The 21,396-nt window shown below is 24.4% G+C and overlaps 6 protein-coding genes across 8 annotated transcripts; 3 read left to right on the top strand and 3 right to left on the bottom strand.

The window, feature by feature from the left end:
- The first annotated feature begins 1,380 nt into the window (after positions 1-1,380).
- Positions 1,381-5,528, top strand: LOC122858833 (protein tramtrack, beta isoform-like). Its single transcript, XM_044162007.1, has 5 exons — positions 1,381-1,820; positions 2,903-3,273; positions 3,347-3,711; positions 3,783-4,127; positions 4,202-5,528. Exons 2-5 carry the CDS (start codon positions 3,021-3,023, stop codon positions 4,862-4,864), a joined length of 1,626 nt encoding a protein of 541 aa, XP_044017942.1. The 5' UTR covers positions 1,381-1,820; positions 2,903-3,020; the 3' UTR covers positions 4,865-5,528.
- A 251-nt stretch (positions 5,529-5,779) lies between these two features.
- On the top strand, positions 5,780-10,378 carry LOC122858832 (CUE domain-containing protein 2). Of its 2 annotated transcripts, none has more exons than XM_044162005.1 (5): positions 5,780-5,959; positions 6,569-6,658; positions 6,757-7,093; positions 7,163-7,342; positions 7,424-10,378. In XM_044162005.1, exons 2-5 carry the CDS (start codon positions 6,570-6,572, stop codon positions 7,679-7,681), a joined length of 864 nt encoding a protein of 287 aa, XP_044017940.1. In that variant the 5' UTR covers positions 5,780-5,959; position 6,569; the 3' UTR covers positions 7,682-10,378. The 2 variants fall into 2 exon arrangements, with proteins under 2 accessions (XP_044017940.1, XP_044017941.1); XM_044162006.1 differs by having other exon boundaries at positions 5,954-6,036.
- Positions 10,379-10,736: 358 nt separating this feature from the next.
- On the bottom strand, positions 10,737-14,702 carry LOC122858825 (chromatin-remodeling complex ATPase chain Iswi). The gene is made up of 2 exons (XM_044161997.1): positions 12,114-14,702; positions 10,737-12,042 (listed from the first exon to the last, which is right to left on the bottom strand). The coding sequence occupies exons 1-2, from the start codon at positions 14,387-14,389 to the stop codon at positions 11,250-11,252; spliced, it is 3,069 nt and encodes a 1,022-aa protein (XP_044017932.1). The 5' UTR covers positions 14,390-14,702; the 3' UTR covers positions 10,737-11,249.
- A 265-nt stretch (positions 14,703-14,967) lies between these two features.
- On the top strand, positions 14,968-16,653 carry LOC122858830 (ropporin-1-like protein). Of its 2 annotated transcripts, none has more exons than XM_044162002.1 (4): positions 14,968-15,427; positions 15,499-15,757; positions 15,824-16,212; positions 16,281-16,653. In XM_044162002.1, exons 1-4 carry the CDS (start codon positions 15,172-15,174, stop codon positions 16,430-16,432), a joined length of 1,056 nt encoding a protein of 351 aa, XP_044017937.1. In that variant the 5' UTR covers positions 14,968-15,171; the 3' UTR covers positions 16,433-16,653. The 2 variants fall into 2 exon arrangements, with proteins under 2 accessions (XP_044017937.1, XP_044017938.1); XM_044162003.1 differs by having other exon boundaries at positions 15,631-15,757; positions 16,281-16,646.
- Positions 16,654-16,714: 61 nt separating this feature from the next.
- On the bottom strand, positions 16,715-19,110 carry LOC122858826 (N-acetylglucosamine-1-phosphotransferase subunits alpha/beta). The gene is made up of 2 exons (XM_044161998.1): positions 18,800-19,110; positions 16,715-18,736 (listed from the first exon to the last, which is right to left on the bottom strand). The coding sequence occupies exons 1-2, from the start codon at positions 18,917-18,919 to the stop codon at positions 16,715-16,717; spliced, it is 2,142 nt and encodes a 713-aa protein (XP_044017933.1). The 5' UTR covers positions 18,920-19,110.
- Positions 19,111-19,448: 338 nt separating this feature from the next.
- On the bottom strand, positions 19,449-21,328 carry LOC122858831 (60S ribosomal protein L7-like). The gene is made up of 6 exons (XM_044162004.1): positions 21,279-21,328; positions 20,719-20,833; positions 20,455-20,630; positions 20,122-20,369; positions 19,938-20,035; positions 19,449-19,699 (listed from the first exon to the last, which is right to left on the bottom strand). Exons 1-6 carry the CDS (start codon positions 21,287-21,289, stop codon positions 19,589-19,591), a joined length of 759 nt encoding a protein of 252 aa, XP_044017939.1. The 5' UTR covers positions 21,290-21,328; the 3' UTR covers positions 19,449-19,588.
- Positions 21,329-21,396: the final 68 nt, after the last annotated feature.

Here is a 21,396-nt window from a genome sequence, read left to right as displayed (position 1 = left end):
ATTAACAAAAATAAATTGATCAATTTAAATGTGTATCAAAAATAGAAAAATAATATAGAATTTCTTTGAAAAAAAAAAAAAAGAGTTGAAAAAATGGCGAATATATGATGGTAATAGTAATATATATATATTTTTTAATTTTCAAAAAATTACCAACTTTTGATAAAAAAAAATACGTTGTTATCACATTTACGTACGTTTGCGTGGAAAAATTTAAAAGCCGATGAAAATGGACTAATTTTATATAAATAATTTTGAATATTATTTTTTGAATTTAGATGTGTATTCCAATAGTCCAGCAACAACCGATAAACTAAATTAAGAATCAATTTTATGCTGTAAAATTTCCTGTTAAAAAATTTTTTTTAAAAAAAAGCCTAGATAATAATATTTAATTTTCTGAGAAAGTAAAGGATATATTTGAATGATTAATTAATATAGTTGCTTACTTTTTGAAGTGATTGATAAATTTTATCAACAGGTAAAATTAGTGGTGATTTTTTTTTTCCTGTTTCAATTGCATCACTTGCATCTCGTAATGCCCATCTATCAATAAAAGTTGAAAATGTTCTTCTCTTTTTTCAACATCTTGTGGAGTATGTGGAAGTGGATGATCACACAAAGTACCCAACATTTTAAATAACAAAATTTCAACATGATCAAGAGCATCTTGACGTGCCTCGAGACCTTGATGAAATTGCTCTAAAATCTAAACCAATATATATAATCATTTTAAAAAAAAAAATTAATTTAATTATTCTATTTGATTGTAGATTTTTTATTTATTTATTTTTATTTGATATAGAGTCCAATAAAGCATGCTCCAATTACAGAGCTACAAGTATAATTAATTAAAAAATTTCTAACAATAGCAAAAAAAAAAACTACCTCCTAATTATATAGATTTTGCAATTTTAAATGTCTAGGCAAAAAATTGCATCCACGATTTGTTTTTAGTTTTCCTAATATTTTCTGTTAAAATTTTTGGGAATTCTTCTTTTGTTGATAACATTTTAATAAATTCATATAGTGAATTCAATACTATAGGCTTCGCCTACGTAAAAAAAAAAAAAAAAAAAAAAAAACATTAGACACAATATTCATCTGTAAAAAATATTAATCTTGTAAATTTCTTAAAAGACTTAAAATAAGAAAAAAAAAAAAAATTTTAAAAAGCCTAGAAGTTATAGAGTACTGGCAGTGAACCAGTGAACATAATGATAGTCATATACATATGGATATGATAGTGACGATGATGACGACGACGAGATAATGATGATATGCAATGATATGCAATGATATGTAAAAAGACCGGCAACAACGCACATGCGCGTCCCTCATTACTTCCCCTGTGACCGTTTCACTATCTCTTTTTTTTTTCCGAATTGCACCGAATCCTTCACCGATTTTATTTTCGATTTTAGTTATTCCCAGGTTTGCCAAGGGGAATCGTTTATTTTTGTTGTTTATTTTTTATTTTTTCATCAGTCAAAAAAAACATACAGAGACAACACACCAACACACATCTCTCTACCAATATTAATTATTGATTTTATAAAAACAATAATTAAAAAATTAAATCTTTACGATATTTATTATAATAAAATATATAAATTACCTATATTAAATTTTAATTGGAGTGACAAGTGTTGAAATTAAACCACACATAAAATTAGTAAAAAATAAATAAATAAATAAACAACAACAACAACAACAACAACAACAACAACAATAATAATAATAATAATTGTATATATACAAGGATCATATGTGATCATATTCAATGATATTTGTCCTTCAATAAAATATTAATGACATAGGTAAGAATAAATCTTGTTAAATAATAATAATAATTTGTTTAAAAAATAAATTTAAAAAAACTCCAAATACATTTTTATTTTTCTTGTTTTTATTAATTATAATTTTTTCAAGTTTAAATAATCATTTTGATAGGTAATATTATTAATATTTATTTGGAGTATTTATTGTAATAATGAGATACATATATATTTTTAGATAATTAATTGAGACACACAAAATTGCACAAAATCAGCTCTCTCGCACCCTGGTCCCTGGGTGAGAAACCGAGCCAAACCGAGCGGTCGATATAACAGCGGGTTTTACCAACTTGACGAGCACTTATCTAAATTTTTTTTTTTTTTTTTGTTTTTTTTTATACATAGGTATATATATAATTGTTTCTATTAATGTTATTATTATGAAAATAATAATATTTAATAAATAAAGTAAAAAAAATTATTTTGTCGAAAATTGTTGATAAAAATAATTTTTTTTGGAGCAAAAAAAAAATATTTTATATTGATAATTTATATTAATTGACCTTTTGATAATAATGCATCATTTTTACCTACACAATGCTACACAATCAGAGTATCAGACTTGAATTTATTTATTATTAAAAAGGTCATGATGATTTATATTAGCTTTCAATTGAACTGCTCAACATGTAATAAAAAAAAACCAAGTGATAATTAATTTATTTAAAATTGATAATCATTTCTTTTGTTATTATAACAATGATTAATTTAAATGTATAATTGAAATTATGGTTATTTAATTTTAATATGTAGTCGATGTTAGAAATGACGATCTACGGATTATCGTTTTCTTTTTATAGAATCACACACGCACTTAGGCGCTTTGAATGGTGATGTCGAGGTCCCGATAATAATAGTATAGAAATAAAATAATAATATTATTATTTTTTTTTTTTGTTAATCCCCAGTTGACCTCGCTTATTTAAATTATATTACATTATTTTTTTTACTCAAAAAAATTCAAGTTTTTTGGCAAGACAAATGTCAAGTTAGCTGTCCTTTTTTTTTTAGTAAAAAAATTTTAAAAAAGATAATATTAATTAATTATATTTATTAATTTTCAGATGATTGTTAATTAACCAAAAAAAGACAGAAAATAAATTGAATAAAACACATGTATATCAATTTTAAATAATTGATAAATAAAAATAAAAAAAACACAATTGTTAATTTATAAGAGAGATGCCATCAATGTCATCATCAGTTCATTCATCAAAAGTAAGATCCCATGCAAAGAGTTTACGTGCAATGGCTAATCCAAGTGCGGTATGGGCACATTTTGATTTATGTATTAATGATCCATTAAGAGCACAATGTAGAATTTGTGAATCAGTTGTTGTACGTGGTGGTGCTAATCCACGTCAATGTGGTACGACAAATCTTCACAGACATTTGAGGGTTCATCATGGTGGTAGACTTGTTGGCCGAAGATATGGTAATTAAATTATCATTAATAAATATCATATGTAATTAATTTGTGAAATTAATTTTATTTAATTTATTTTTAGTAACTGAAACAAATAATCAAGAAACATCTGGTAGTATATCATTGAGATTGAGACAATCAATGGCACGTCAAATGCAACATGCACAAAAAAAACAGCAACAACAACAGCAACAACAATATCATCAACCACAACCTCAACATCATCATCATCAACAACAACAACAACAACAACAACAACAACAACAACAACAACAACAACAACAACAACAACAACAACAACAACAAAAACAACAACGACAACAACAAGAAAAAAATAATGTTTCCAAACAAATTAACGAAATATCACCGCCAATAATTAAAATGCAACAAATACAATCACCAAGTAGTTTACCATCACCTATTCCACATCCTCAACAATCAACTGAGGTTTGTTTTAGCTTATCAAGCTTTAATTTTCAATTTAAGCATGTATTTTTTATTTGTACTTTGGATTGCAGGTTTGTTTAAGATGGAACAGTTATCACAGTAATATGCAAACAAGTTTTCCATCACTTCTTGATACCGAACAATTTGTTGATGTTACACTTGCTTGTGAGGGTCGTTCAATAAAATGTCATAAAATGATATTATCATCTTGTAGTGATTATCTTGCTGATTTATTACGTGATAATCCATGTCAACATCCAATAATACTTATGAAAGATCTTAAATATTGGGAAGTTGAAGCACTTGTTAATTTTATGTACAGAGGTGAAGTTAATGTATCACATGATAAATTACCAGAGTTATTAAATGCTGCTGAGGCACTACAAGTTAAAGGTTTAGCTGAGCCAAATCTTCAGGTAATAATAATTAGCATTAATATTTTTAATAAACAAATTTAATTTAATGTTTTTTTATTTGTTATAATTTATAGAATCAAAAATCAACAAATTCAATGCCAAAACATGTACATAAAAATATTCATACCAAAGATATAAAACAAAAAAAAATTGATACAACATTACCAGCTCTTCCAAAAATGACAAAAATACCAAATGAATCAACTGAATCACCACGTGTCTCATCAAAAATTCGTATAAGACGTTCATCAATATTAAAATCAAAATCACCAGTTATTAAAACTGAACCACTTGATATTCCACTGAGTCCAAATGACATTCATCAAATAGATAAATATCATGATGATAATTATAATGATGAAGATGATGATTATGATGATGACTATGATGATAATGAAAATGACAATGTTGATTGTAAAAATATTCAAAGAAATTATAAAAATTTAGAAACAATGAATCATGTTGATAATTATCAGAGTGAACTTAATGATGATAATATTGATTATCATGAATTGCCAAATCCACCAGATATTAATAATGATGATCAAATGGAATTTGTACCAACTGATTTTTTAGAACAACAACAAAGTATTATTGATGATACTCAAAAAGATAATGAAATAAATACAATTTATAATGATGATAACTATGGTGATGATGATGAAGATGATGATGAAAATGTCAAATCTATTGTTGATGATAGAAAAAATATTTGTAAACAAGAAAATGTTACATAAAATTAATTTATTAATTTGTTGAGCTATTACCATGAGGTACAAACCCATTTTTCTATCATTTAAATTTTTTTTCTTTTTTAAAAGTAAAATTTTTTTTTAATAACAATACTCAAACCAAATATATTTACATATGTTAATATTATTAATTATTATAATTTTATCAACTAAAATTATTTTATCTAGTCCAGTTTGTTTATTTTTATTTTTTTTTCATGATAAAACAAACTCTATCATAATCCATGACCAATTGTTATTATTTTATTTTTTTTGTTTTTTATATTAATAATATAATTATTTTTATTATTTATAATTTTGATTATTATTGTTAACTGCATTTATGTGTGAATTAATCAATTCAATATTAAACAAAAAAAAAATCCATGTATTTACATTCAAAAAAAAAAATTATTATATCAAGATAATCAACTATTTTTCATCACAAAAAACAAAAAAAATATAAACAAATAAATTTTATAATAATATACTATTATTTTATTTGTATTATTATTAGAAATAATTAATTGTCAAATAAAAAAAATAAAATAAAATGAATATCAACGAAAATAATAAATGGGAAAAAAAAATTATACCTATAAATAAAATTTATCTTGATGTATTTATGGAATAAAATGTAAAAATAAATATCTGTATAAATAATAAAATAGTTATTAGGATTTATTGATTAATTAAGGAGTGTAGGAGGGGGAGCTAGGTGAACCGGGTGAACCACCCTGAGCCACCCTTGATACAGCTTGGTACATCCTCTACAATCCTCTAATAACTAGGACGCTGTAGGCAAGAATAACTACCCCCTTTCACCCCCTTTTGGCTCTTATCAATTTATCTATCGTTTGTGGGGCCACCACCATCAACAACCAGCGCTTCAATCGCAAAAAAAAAAATATATTTTTATATCTCCCACCCCTCTTTAGACACCGCCACCATTGACCTGTCAAATTTGCCTCTCTCTCTCTGGATTTTTTTTTTGTTTTGGTTTTGTGTGTGTATGTATACAAAGAAGCATAATAAAAAATTCTGCATCATCAAAAATAGACAAATAAATCGAATGTCAATAAAGACAATTAATATTTAAAAGTAGGTTTATTTATTTAATTTATTTATAATTTAAACATAACCTAGAGTAGATTAATTCAATCACAATTTAAATAAGGGTAAATTATATTACTCTTTTTTTTTTTTTTTATTTTAGTATAGTTTTTTTTTTTATAGGTATTTATTTATTTATTGTAAAAGCTTTATTGTTATTTGTGTAAAATTAATTGTTTAAAAAATGATTTAATATGATTTTTCAATTTTTATTTATAAATTTTATTTATTGTAAGGTGTTTTCGGTTTTTTTATATTTAAAAAATCAATCTTTTAATAAAAATATAATAATAATAATCAAAAAAAAAAATTGTTCTTTTATTTAAAATTTATTTTATTTTTTTTTTTATGTAAAACAAGTTGTTTGATTTTATTTATTTTAATAAATGTTTTTTTCTTTTTTTTTTTTTGGCAAATGGAGATTGCATCACAATATTGTTTGTAATTTTTAAAAATTAATTTTATTTTATTGTTTTAAACATCGTTGGTCTTGTATTTCATTATAAATTATTTCTTTTTTTTTTTTCGTTTGTTGAGCATACAAGTGAATATAATAAACGTTGTTGTTTTTTGTTTTTTATTTCAATTTCCGTTCAGGATGCAACAAACAATGGACGAAAAAGAGGAACTTGTGAAAAAATCTCTTTTTAATTTTGTCAGGAAGCAAGTACCAACTGCCCAGTTGAGGTATTCATTAAATATTATTATTACTTGAAAATATATCATTAAAAAAAAAAAACATACTCTAAATTAATTACAATAATAAAATTTGTTTATTTAAATAGTTTGATTGATGATATTGTATTGAGCTATGTCGTAAGCATGGTAGAAGAAAGTGCAATGGAGGAAGAACTTGATGTAGAGGGTCTTTGTGAAATGGTATCAGCTTGTCTACCAGAATTTTCAACAATTGACAAAGATGATGTATCAAAATGGCTCATTGAAATTGAGAGTAATCTTCGTCAAGGCAGTAAAGGGTCAAATAATTGTGAACCTTATGATCCACTAAGTCATTTAAGTTTGAGTGCATTATTACCACCAGATACACAACGTATTAGAGTACATCATTTATCAGAAACAAGTGATCCTGGTAGTGATTCAAGTGGTGAATATTTTCCCGAGGTAATTTATTATATTAAAAAAAATATATTATTTTTATTTTTAATTAATATAAATATTTAAATAATAAAGCAACAAGAAACATCATGGCAACAAATGGAAGTACTACAAGAAATGTTTCCTGAAGCAACTGCTGCTGAAATACAACATTGTTTAGCAATTGCTGATGGTGATGTTGCTAAAGCTGCACAACTTGCACTTCATAGACAAGAAGCTGGTCAAAGTATAACAAGCAATTTGACATATTTAACGGTAAAATATTAATATTATAAATTTAATTTTAAATCAATTAAATAAACAAAATAGTTATGTAATTAAATAAATTTATTACAGCCAAATCGTCGTACAAAAGCTGTTAATGATGAAGAATTAAAATCACGTATTATTGCACGTTATAGTTATGTTGATCGTGATGATGATTCACGTGAACATCGTCCAGTAACACCAAAACGTGAGCCTAAAAAATTGGTACGTTATCTTGATAATAAAATAGTTAGTATGAAAGGTGAAAGATTTACTGAAATAAGACGTAATGGAGATGATGAAGATGGAAATGAGGGTAGTAAAAAACGTAATCAGTGCCGACCGTAACTATTTATCATGCCTCCACCACCTGATCCACCCCCTTGGAGGCATATATGATTTTATTATTATTTTCATTACAAAGAGATAATGTTGTCTTGATATATCATTTATAATTTTGATCCTTATTGGTTCGAGTTTATAAAACAATAACGTATCATCACAATATTGTGATGATAAATCCATGCAAAAAAAAGAAATAAATTATAATTATTTATTATTTTTTTCTTTATGGATTTTAAAATTCAATGAGCAATGATGGATTATTGGATTGTTGTATTATGATCCAGGTCAGTGATAATGCTCGTTTCTAAATGACTTGCTCAGATTCATGTTTTTATTTTTTTTTATCGTTATTTTGTTTATTGATTTTTTTCATTGTTTTGTTACGAAAATTTTCTACGAAATTTTGTAACAATTACATAGAAATCAATTGACAAATAATTTATAAAATTAAATATTACGTTTGAATCTAAAAAAAAACAAAGTAATTTATATATTTTTTAAATTCATTCAATGAATTTTTTTTATTTACCAAAAAAAAAAAACAAGAAAAAACAAAAAAAAAATTGCAATTTTTAATGTTTTTTGATTTTATTTTTTGACAACATTTTCTCGCGTACAAATTTCTAATTTTTTTTGCTAGAGTATGTTTTTTTTTAAAATTCCAAAGCGTCGAAAATTAATTAGAAAAAAATTCGTGTGATAAATTTCGAATCGAAATAAATTACAATGATAAATTTTCGAGAAAAAAAATTAATAATTCGACTGTTATTTTAAAATAATTATTTAATAATTAAACCAAACTCTTGACTGATTTTTATTTTTATAAATATTTTTTTTTTCTCAATTTTTATCATTTTTTAATTAACTTCAAAATGTCTCCACAGGGATTTTAATTTTTCTTAACATTTTTATTTAAATTCAAGTGAAGAGAGTGATATACTTATATGAAAAAAAAAATAATAAAACTACTCAGTGTTTTATAGTAATAACCAACAACTCGATTAATAACTCATTAGTCTCGAGCAACAAATAAAAATACTAATAATTATCGTAATAATAATAATAATATAAATAAAGTCTGCATAAAATTACCGTTTAAGTATTTTCATCGTAAATAGAATGAAATTTTTTATAAATTTTACTCTTGAAATTTAGGGATTACATAGTAAAATTCAAGTACATTATTCCATTTTTGATATTAAAATAAATTGATGGAAAGTATATAAAAAATGTTCTTTGAATTTTATTGATAGTAAAAAAAAAAAAAAACTTATATTTATTACAGTGTACCGATGATTTTTCATTGTAGAAAAAAAAAATATATTACGACAAAGTAAATCACTGCACTGTTATAAATATACCCTAAATTTTTTTATGTAAAAATTATAAAAAATTAAATTAAAAGCGAATTTTTCTTTGAATTAAATTTCGAAAAGTTAAATTTTTCAAATATAAAATTACATTAATTAAATAATATATAAAAATAATTATTTAACAATTATTAAAATTTATTTTCATGATTATTTATTTGAAATTTGTAAAATTTAACTCTTGACAAATTTATTTTCACAAGAAAAATATTTTAAAATTCGTTTCAAATTAAATTAAATTTCATAAAATTTAATGACAAAATATGAGCAACGTTAATGATAATAATCAAAAAAAAAACAAAAAAATGGCATTTAAGATTAATTTTCCATGTAAAAAAAACACAAAAGTCAAACATAATTTTTATAATTTTCATACAATATGAAAAGTTAATTTTTAATTTATACATTACAAAAAATTTAATTGATAAATTAATTTTATATATTTTCTTTTAATTATTATTTAGTTGTTTAATATCTGCAAATGATATTATCAAATTTATTGTTCAGTAAACATGATAAACAAAAAACAGTTGAAAAGTTTTTTTATAAATTTCACGATAAAATTAGCCTTGCAATATTAATCAACAAACTTTTCCAATTGAAAGTTTTTAAAATGAATTAATTTTATTTTCTAAATTAATAATATTATAAAGCAGCTTTAAATTAAAAATCATTTGTTTATTTCATGTAAAAAAACTGCTTTAAAAAAATTATTCGAATAATTTTTTTTTAATTTCAAAATTCGACACAATCACTTGGCTGTATTGGGTCATGTTGAATACCAGTATTAATAAAATTATCACAAGTACTACATTATAGCTTTTAAGTTATTATTAATTTAACTTTTAATTTTTTTTTTTATTTTATAAACTTACTACACAGTCGACTGAAACATGGAAAAAAAAAAAAATTTAATTTCTCATTTACATATGTTTTAATCTTTCATTATGAAATTTTATAAAAATATTTGTATTAGTTTATAAGCTAATTATTATATGTGACAATAGATTAAGTACTTTCTGTCTGAAAAAAAAAAAAAATATATATATATAAATATATATTACTTATTACATGGATAAATGATAAAATTCAAAATGAAAAAGTAAAAAAATAAAATAATATTTAAAGGCATTCGCCGAGTGTTTAGTGTGTAATTTATGATAAAATAAATATTAATAAAAATTTTAGAAGTCTTCATAAAAATGTAGTGAGCAGAGTGATATTCTTTAAAATATAAATAAATAATAATTTAGATGTTCATGTGGGCAGGTCCTTGTCATAGGAATAAGCAATGAAAAACAAAATTAAAAAAAAAAACAAACAACAAAAGTTTAACGAAAATCATTTAAAAAATTTATTATTATCTATGTGATTGATTAATAATTATCAAGAATACCACAAAAAAAAAAAAAAGACAAATGAAAAAAATGAAAGTTAAATTGTAATTTTCTTTTCTTCTTTTTCGATGATGAATCTCAATCAAACTGCCTGGCAGTATTTGCATCACGTACTCGTATGATTATTATAACACTTTATGTAGTCAAAAAAAAACCAGTGAAATTAAAAAATAAAAATTTTAAAAATATAAAAATTTAAGTATTATTTATTTCAGTATATATAGTTATTAAAATGAACAGTAATTATATCAAATTATATTTTTTTCTAAAAGAAAAAAAATATGCAATTACATAAATGTCGTAATTTTTTTTATTATTATTTAATTATTACATCTTAATTTATTATCTTTCATTAGCATAAAATTTTAATGAAAAAATAATAATCTTACATTATCGAAATTTCAAAAATGTCATTTATCTCAGTTAAATAATACCTAAGCACACACAAATTTTAATTTAGTTAATTTTTAAAAGAAAAAAAAAAAAAAGGGTTTTCAGAGTTGTGTAATTTTTTTTTTTTTTTTTTTTCTATAAATCCATAGTACCATTGATATATTTCGATAAAAAAAAAAAAACAAAGCTTTTATTGAAAATTTCATTGAACATTGTCTATTTATTGATTTATTAAATTTCAAAATTTTTATTTGGGTAAAAAAAAAGAGAAAATATATAAATTTAATTTTTTAAAAAAAGGAAAAAACAAAAAAAAAAAACAATGTCAGTTCTTTTGTGGGTTTATTGATTTTACAAAAAAAAAAAAAAAGAAATGATGATAAAGATATGGATGATGATTGAATGGTTATTTTATTTCTTCCTTTTTTTGGGTTTATCTTGTGGTGCTGGAAGATTTTCCGACTTCCTTTTACCAGTTGGTTTAGTTGCAACATTACCACCTTTTTTTCTTCTTTCTTGTCTTTCTCTTTCTTCAAGTTCTTGATTTTCTCTTTCAATAAGTGTTATCAATGTATTACATCGTCGTTGTAATTCCAATGCAGTACGACTTTTAACAAACCAATCAAATCTAAATTGTGGTGCTGATCTAACAGTTGCACGTAATTCTTCATAAACATTTTCTTTATCAAAACCCAATTTATGTAACATACAAACAAGAAAACGATCTTCTTCTTCAGTATAATTTTTACCTTTATTTGTACCATATGCAATACGTAATTGATGAAATGGTGCACGATATCTAGCCATTTTAGCATCAAGTGCTTTTTTAATACCAGCACGTCTTTGTATTTTAGCTTCACCACGTTCAATTTGTGCCATAACACGATCAATATCTTGTAATTCATGACATCTTTCCCAAAATACTGCTGAATATTCCATAACTTCATCTGGTGATTTACCTTCAACTTCCTTTGCAATATTTTCAATATCATCACGTCCATATTTTTCATTTGCTTTTATAAATTGATTAAAATCACGTTTTGTCCAATTTGTAAAGCCTTGAGTTAATAATTTTTCTTTTTCAATTATTTCATCATCAGATAATGGTTGTGCATCATCAATTTTACGTTGTTCTTCTTTTTGTACTCTTGTTGCATCTGATCCTAATTCTGGATTTTTTGGTACTTTATAACCAACAGTTTGTCTGTAATGAAATAAAAATTACATTAATATTAATATATTAAAAAATTTAAATTAAAAATTATTAAAATTTACCTGAAATAATAAATTTCTTGATCAAGAAGTTCAAATAATCTTGGTGGAAAAAATTGAAAATCTTGTACAATTGGTTGTTTTGGTGGACGTGGTGCTTTTGGTGCTTTTGGTTCTGTAACTCTTAATGCTTCACGAAAATATGCATCAACAGCATAATTTGCTTTTCTTTCTCTTTTAGGTGGTTCAATCCAATTACCAATACCAAGTATTTTTTGTTTTTCACGATAATCTTCACCTTCAAATTGATATACAGAATCATTTGGTGCATCAACAGTAAAATTTCTCAATGAACTTTCACCTAATGTTTCAAGTTTTTGTTTCATTTCTTCAGTTTTATTTTCTCCTTTTTGTAATATTGTATCAATATCTTCATCAGTTATTGCTGAATCTTTTGATGCAAATACTTCATTAGCACCATGTCTTATCATATTTAACATTTCATCTTTATTAAGTGCTTGTTGTTTAGCATCAACAAGTCTACCTTGTTGTATAACTAATTTATCAAGACGTAATTTAACTTCAGCTCTTTCAACAATTTTTTCTTCAACAGTATTTTCTGTAATAAAACGAAATACTCTAACTTGTTTTTTTTGTCCAATTCTATGTGCTCTATCCATAGCTTGTAAATCCATTTGTGGATTCCAATCAGAATCAAATATAATAACAACATCAGCTGTTGCTAAATTAATACCAAGACCACCAGCTCTTGTTGATAACATAAATAAAAATTTTTCTGAATTTGGTGCATTATATTCATTAATTTGACGTTGACGATCTTCATGTGCAGTATTACCATCTAATCTACAATATTGAAAATTTCTCCAATGACAATAATCCTCAAGTATATCTAACATTCTAGTCATTTGACTAAATACCAATACACGTGATTCTTGTTGTTGTAATTTTGGTAATAACTTATCTAAAATAACCATTTTACCACAATTATAAACAAGATGTTCATCAGTTGTATATGGTGGTCCTGGTTCAGCACCATCAAATAAATATGGATGATTACAACATTTACGTAGCTGCATTAATATATTTTGTAATCTCATTTTTTCAATTTTACCAGCACCATTTACAATATCAATATCTTTCATCAACACTTTTGTATACCATTCACGTTGCATTTTACTTAATCCAATATATACTTTAATTTCTTTTTTAGGTTTAAGTGCTTTTTCAACTTCAGCTTTTAATCTACGTAGTAAAAATGGACGTAGTACAGCATGTAAACGTTCAACCAATGAATTATCACCAAGAAAACTATTTGTATTAAACCATGAATCAAAATCATCTGAACTATTAAATACATCTGGTAATAAAAAATTTAATAATGACCATAATTCATGAAGATTATTTTGTAATGGTGTACCAGTTAATAATAAACGATTTGCTGTTTTAAATTCACGTAATATTTCTGATAATTTTGATTTTTCATTTTTAATACGATGTGCTTCATCAATAACCATATAACGCCAATTAAATTTTTTAAATACAGATTTTTCTTTAATAACCATTTCATATGATGTTACACATACATCCCATTCACCAGGCATCATAACATCACGTATAAATGTACTACGTGATTCAGCATCACCAATTAAACATACAGCACGTATTGATGGACACCATTTTTCAAATTCATTCATCCAATTAGCAAGTGTTGATTTTGGTACAATAACAATATGTGGACCAGGTATATTACGATAATGTTTCATATAACCAAGTAATGATATTGTTTGTAATGTTTTACCAAGACCCATTTCATCAGCAAGTATACCATTAATACCATTTTCATATAATGATATCATCCAATTTAAACCACGTACTTGATAATCACGTAATTCACCTGATTTAATATAATGTGGTGATACATCAAAACGTGTTGTAACAGCAACATTTGTATTACTTTCAGCTAATAATTCTTCATCTTCTTCTTGTTCTGTTTTACGATGACGATGATCTTGTGCATCTTTTTCAGCTTTTGTCATACCAACATCATTACCAGCACCACCAGTATCACCTGGTTGTTTACGTGGACGTCCTGGACGTACTTTAAGTGGACTTGATGCTTTATCTTTTTGATTATTTGTCATAAAATGAGAAAATATCTCAGTTTGTTTTAACAAATAATCGAAACGTTTACTACGATCTGTTTCAATTTTTGTCTCAAAATCACCACCTCGTGATGATTCTTCTGATGATTCATTTGAGTTATCATTTGTATTGTCGCCACCGGCTTCTGTTGTAGCTTCTTCTTCTGGCTTCGACATTTTTCTTTTTTTTTTTTTTATTCAATCAAATTTGTTCTTTACTCCAATAATTATTTTTTATTATATGTTTATACTCAATTAATTTATAATGTTGTATTTATTTTTTCATAAACAATATCATCAAGTATTTTATATATTATTAAACAAACATTTGTATTTGTTATTATTGTTTTTTCATGCACAATTCACACAAACCACGCACTGACATTTACAATAGCTTCACTATGAGTGCAGCCATATTTAATTTCAATCCCTCCAAAATCCAAATAATTATTTACAAATGCGACCACTACAATGACTGGCGCGTGCCCCAAAAAAAAAAAAAAATTCTCTCATAGTGTTTTTTTTTTTTTCTCACACACCATTTTCCCCAGCTCATGAACTCTATTTATTCAAATTTAAAATATAAAAACAAAAAAAATTATCTAAATTACCATTAAATCATATAATTAATTTCCTTTTTTTTTTTTGTCATTTAAAAAGCTCAGCTTGAATTTTCAATTAAAAAAAAAAATTATTTAAACAAATATCATCAACAAAAAAATTTTAATAAACAATTAACTTAAATATATAAATATTTTTGTTTAAATTGACCCAATTAAGAATAAAAAAGTCAATAAAATTGACATAATTTTATGATTTTTTTTTGTTGTTGTCATGACAACTATGAAGTGGTCGCAACAATACACCAACAAGTTGATGTTGAATCAATTTTTATTATGTTCATTTAATCAGAACAATTTATAGGTAAATTTAATTTGTGTTAAATAAATAATTTTAACATGTCTTTGATGGATATTGGATATTCTTCAAGACCACTAAGTGTACCACCAAGATTGCCAATAATTTTAAAACAATTTTGTAAAGCAGCAATAAGAACTCAGCCATATGATTTATTAAAATGGTCAAGTGCATATTTTAAAGCACTTGCTGAAGGTATTGAACCACCAAGTAAAGCTAGGCTTGAGTATCCATTACCTGGTACTGTTTCTGGATTGACATTGGGATTTATCAAAGTATTACTACGACAATTTGGTGGTAAAAAAAATTTCAATACACAATTTAATATTTTTAATATTCAAAATAAACTGTATTTAATTTTTTTAAAGATTACAATAGAATATTTTCAATTGAATCGATCATTCAAAGATGGGATGATTTATGCTTGGACAGACGTGATTTAGAGTTAATAATGATTATTGGAAAATTTCAACACAAATGTCAGATTAAAAAATTTTTAGCAATTGCAGTTGGTCTTCTTGGATCAAGTCTTTATGACACAATGTTAATGATTTGTGAATTATTCACAATTGAGCCTGATGGTGGCTCATCAATGATACCAATTGGATTATTCATGGAAATTTATGGGTAATTTTTTTATAATATAATTTTGCTGTCAATAATTAATTCATTGTTAATTTGTAATTTATTTAGATACTTGGCTAGACTTCAGTGTGATGGAAAAAAAAGACAACAAACTCCAGATGATGATGGTGATGATAATAAAATGGAATTTTCATCTGAATCAACATCAGAAATTAAAAATCCACAAGTAATATTTGATGATAAAATTGAAAGAAATACAAATTTAACAACAAGCCAGGATGATGATTCATCAACATCACCAAAAAATCAAGTTGAATGTTTTTTAAATGATGAAAATATTAATGATGATTTAAAAATTGATAATTGTCAATTTAAAGTTATTGAAAATGATTTGAATAAACCTACATCTGATATGGAAATTAAAAAAACGATTAGTATTAAAAAAATTGATAATTCAGATGATAGAATTGAATCAATTTGCCATCCAAATGTTCCAGGTATAAATTTTAATGATGGATAATTAAAAGAATAATATGATTTACTATGATAATGTTTTTAAATATAGGTATTGGTGGTTGTTTGTCACCAGAAGAAATAGCTTCTGTTGGTGCCTGGATGAAAGAATGTGCTAGACTTCAAGATGGCATGGTTGGTCCAAGAAATCTACGTCATTTTCATTGTCCACCATTGGACAGACATGAAACACCATATTCCTAGCACAATAATTCATTAAATTTACAAAATTTTTAGTAATTTTTATTAAATTTTTTATTGCTGTTTTAACACAATTATTTTATTTCTATATAGTTTATTATACAGTTGCATATTTATACACCTAGATTTAGAAAATTTAACAGCAAAATAATAAATATATTTGACTAGTAAGTAGAAAAATTAATTGACATGATAATATTATTACAACTAAGACTAGAAAAAAGTATAAAAAAAAGAGAGCAAATTTTAATAAACAAATATTGAGCAAAATATAAATGAAAAATTTTAAATATTTAATGTTGACAATGATCTGTAACGTAAAAATCTTTTAATTGTTTGATGAAAAATATGATAAATTGTAAAGAAAATTAATAATGTAACCAATAACAATAATATATTTCTAGCTCTAATACGACTTTTACGCCATTCAAATAAATCATGTCTATTTGAAAAACGATTACGATATTGTGCTGGTAATTCAAAGCTACTTCTCAATGGATATAATGCACGATAAAAATCATTCAATAATGCACGTACAATATCATTTTCCATTTTTTTATCTGGATCTAAATCATCATTTAAACAAATAAATTTTTTTGGCTGACGTCTTATATTATCAAGTATTTGTACTGTATGTGATACATTACTAGTAAGCATTTCGAAAATTTCATTTTTACCAGCTTTTATTATTTCATGATGATACTTTGATATTTGACCAAATTTTTTAATTTTATCAATAATACCAGTACATTTATTAATTAAATTACGTGTTACAATTGGTAGTGTTGAATCAAGATAACGTTCACCACTTGGTACATCATTAACATCATCAAATTTTATATTTTTAGAACAATTTAATATTATTGATTCGAAATCAATAACAAGACTATAATCCAATGGTAAATCATACATTCGTGTTAATAATGTACGTATTTCACGATCAGACCATGTACCTGATTTATCTGTATCAAATATATCAAATATTTTATTTGTTGATTCAATTATTTTTTCACTAATAATATAATAAAAATATGTAAATGCAAATTGCATGTCTTTTGAATTACGTATTCTATGTGATGATGTTTTATAATATTCATTATTAAATTTTTTTTGTAATTCAATTATTATATTACGATCAATTAAATGTGGCATATGAGCTGGTACTTTACGTCTTTCAAAACCATACACTGAATTAAATATATGATTAACATACAACAGCGATTCTGCATATGTATCAAGTTTTTTATTTAATTTTTTATTATTTTTAATTTTTAATTTATTTGTCTGATCATTTGGATTTATTAAATTTATAATATCATCATTTTTTTCTTTTATTTTTTTTAATTTATATTTTGATTTATCAATAACAATATTATTATTATTAATTGTTGTATTTAGCTTTTTTCTTTTATTTAATTTTAATTTTAATTTTTCTGTTCGTCTTGATGTTGATGATGTTGATGTTGTTGGTGTATTTATATATTTTAATTTACGTAATTGTGGAATTTTCGAATTAAAATAATTAACTGTTTGTGTATTTTTATCTTTTAATAATTCAAATAATCTCAATGTTTCTTTGTTATTATTATTTTCAAGTATTTTAAATGGATAATCAAAATCTTCATTAATCATTTGACTGTCTGTTATATGATTAGTTGAATTACAATCACCTCCATCATATTCACAAGTTGTTGTATTACAAACAGTATCACATGAACCATCACCAACCCAAATCCATGGACAAACATCTGAACAATCTGGTACTGGCCATGCAAGATGAATTTTTTGTCCACCAGTTTGTGTTATAAAATCTTCTGGCCATATTTCATTGCCCAAAAAAATATCATCGTTAAAATATAAAAATTTATCTGATAAACCAGGTATATTATGTATATGTGTTTCAATTGCTGGACTTGAAAATGTTGGTAAATGTTTATGATTAATAAATATATCATCATGTGTTATTAATGTCATTCTTTGATTATCCATATCTAGCCAATTTGGTATTTGTCCATTTGTAACAATGTAAACATGTCTTATCCATGGTGCATACATTTCTAATGAACGTAATGAATATCTTAATTCATCTTTATCATTGAATCTTGATTTTGCAGCATTAACATCATTCATTGGTACATATTTTTCTAAATTATTTATAAATATTGGATCAGAACCATTTACCCATGTATAGACAACATCAATTGGTACATGTTGACATAATTTTCTTTGAAATGATTTACCAAGTATGTTGTCATTGAATGAATGAAACACTGCTTCATATTTTTCTTTACTCCAAGCAAGCCAAACCTTTTAAATAATTCATATTTTATTAAATAAAATACCAGATTAAAGCAGAATTAATTTACTAACCTCGCCAAAGTGTATTATACCAATAAATGTACAAGTAAATGCAATTACAATAATAAGAAGTGATGATTTATGAGATAGTAAATCATAACAACGTCTTTGTAGTAATTTCCATGTACTCATTTTAATTGTCGTTATTAAAACAATATATTATCATTGCAATAATTAACTATTTTTATTATTTTTAATAAAAAAAAACTAGCTGCAAATTATACATTGTTTTTGTTTTGTTAATAATATTGTTGTTGCTTTAAATTCAAGACCGGTATTTACTGATGTTTTTTGTTTTTATTTGTTTATTTTTTTTGCTTTCGATGTATCGTTTAATGCATTAATATCGAATCAAGTCAATTTATCATCGATATTATATTATCAAGCAACTTCAAGTCAGTTTCTCTTGAATTTCTATTTTTTTTTTCGAAATTTCGACAAGACATCAAGCAACATTTATCAGACATAATTGTATATTTTTTATAAAATTTTAAATAATTATCTTTCTGTTGAATTAATTTAAATGTTAAATTAAATATTTTTTAATTAAAATAAATAAGATAAAGCCTGTAAGCAGAGAATTTATTTGAATGATTTTTATTTACCATATTTTTTAGCATCAAAATTCAACACTGAAGAAGACCTTATTGAATAATTTAAAAAAAAAAAACAACAACACAATTGAAAATATTAAATATTAATTCAAAAAATGTATGAAATAATAATTTATTTAATTTTATTTAAAGATGTACACTTTGAAATTGGCAATAAATCATCTGGCAATTGTAATTCCAAATTTTTTTAAACCATTCGTCTGAGGAGTTCATTGATACGATCTTCACGATTACCAAAGTCACCACCTTCAACATAGTGGTTGGTCTTTTTTCTCCATCCTCCAGTTGGTGTATTGAGCTATTTAAAAAAAAATATGACACATTAAAATTCATTCAGATTGTTAATCAATAACAAATATTAATTGATAAATCATGTTTAATATTTTTATCAAGTTAAAATAATTATTATTCTAGCAAAAATAAATAAAAATATTGGATTACTCTTTGACATAGTAGGAGGTTGATAAATAATTGATAAATTTATTACCATGCCTATGTCAATTTTTAAATTTAAATTAACATTAATTATTTATTACCTTGAATGGCCAAAGATAGTTGCTGGCATATTTGAAATTTTTACCAACAGTGACAATTTCGTGGATTAAATCTTCAGTGCAGATGATATCAGCACGTCCTAATTTAAATATAAAAAATTATTAATTATTAATTATTAATAAACAAAGTAAATTAGAACTATCATCAAATAAAAAATTAATTTACCCAATTTCTTTTGAATGAGACTATTTGAAGTGATGGGAATTCTTTGACGATCAATTTTAGCAAATCCACGTTTGTAAATTAATTCTTTGACTGATTTAAGATTTGGATAACCCCATGTGATATAGGGTTCAATCATTCTCAGCATATTAATTGTGGCTTTGTTCAATTTTACAAAGACACCATTGTTAATTTGTTTCAATCTAAACAACTGAAGAATCTTCCTTGGTTTTGGTGCAATTTGGTTTACACTAGAAACAAAATTAACAAAAACAATTATTACAATTATCTAAATATAAATATAGAGATAAATCAATTTTTAGTCATTCAACTAACCCACGAATACGTATGACAAAAGCAAGTTTAGCTTCAGCAGGAATATAGAAATTTCCTTTTGTTTTTGCTTGTCTTTGTAAACGAATTTCATTACGTTCTTTTTGTCTGTACTCTTTTGCGTATTTTTCAGCACGTTTAAAGTACTCTGTTCTCTTTTTGTAGTGAGCAGCACGAGCCTGAAATATCAACAACAATAACAATTAATTAAATGATTTAATTTTTATATTTTTAGTTGAAATTTTTTGATAAAAAACTTGAAATTACCTTGATGGAAACCTGAAGACGTTGAGCCTTTTGGGTTGTACGGCGAAGTTTCCTCTTGAGGATTGATTCAGGTACTGCAGGAAGCTTTTTTGGAGCCTCAGCTTTGACAGCTTTGCTGTATCAAAAAAATTAACACATATTTAATTATAAATTATTTGTTTTTTAATTAAGAGAAACTAAAAAATGTGCTTGACATGTTTTTTTTAGGTTAGAAATAAATTGTCAAATTTTTTTATCACTGATTGTATTGATTTTAAAAAATCGTAACACTTAATTTATGGCAAAATTAAAATTGGCATTTTTAAATCAATTAATAATAATTAATTTAATTAAAATTATTTTTTTTTTCTTTTTTCATAGTGGTTATTGAAGGGACCAGACACCAAGCACATTTGAATTACACAAATTGCACTTAGCAGAAAAATATTATAAAAATAGATCATGATTTAATAAATAAGATAATAATAATTAGGATTACAAGATCAACACTAATTTATTGCATTATTTTCATTAATTATTTAATTATTGTTGATTAATTTAAAGAGAAAATAATAACTTACGTTTCGGCCATGATGACAATTTATAAAAGAAAGAGACAAAAAATTGGAAAAAATAAAAAAACGACAAGGGGTGCGTTCCGTGGGCGGATAGCCACGGAACGCACCCATGGGTTGTGTT

This window comes from Aphidius gifuensis, linkage group LG6 (assembly GCF_014905175.1).
Source record: "Aphidius gifuensis isolate YNYX2018 linkage group LG6, ASM1490517v1, whole genome shotgun sequence".
Lineage (NCBI taxonomy): Eukaryota > Metazoa > Arthropoda > Insecta > Hymenoptera > Braconidae > Aphidius > Aphidius gifuensis.
Note: the sequence above shows the minus strand (reverse complement) of the source record. Positions and strands in the feature narration are given on the sequence as shown.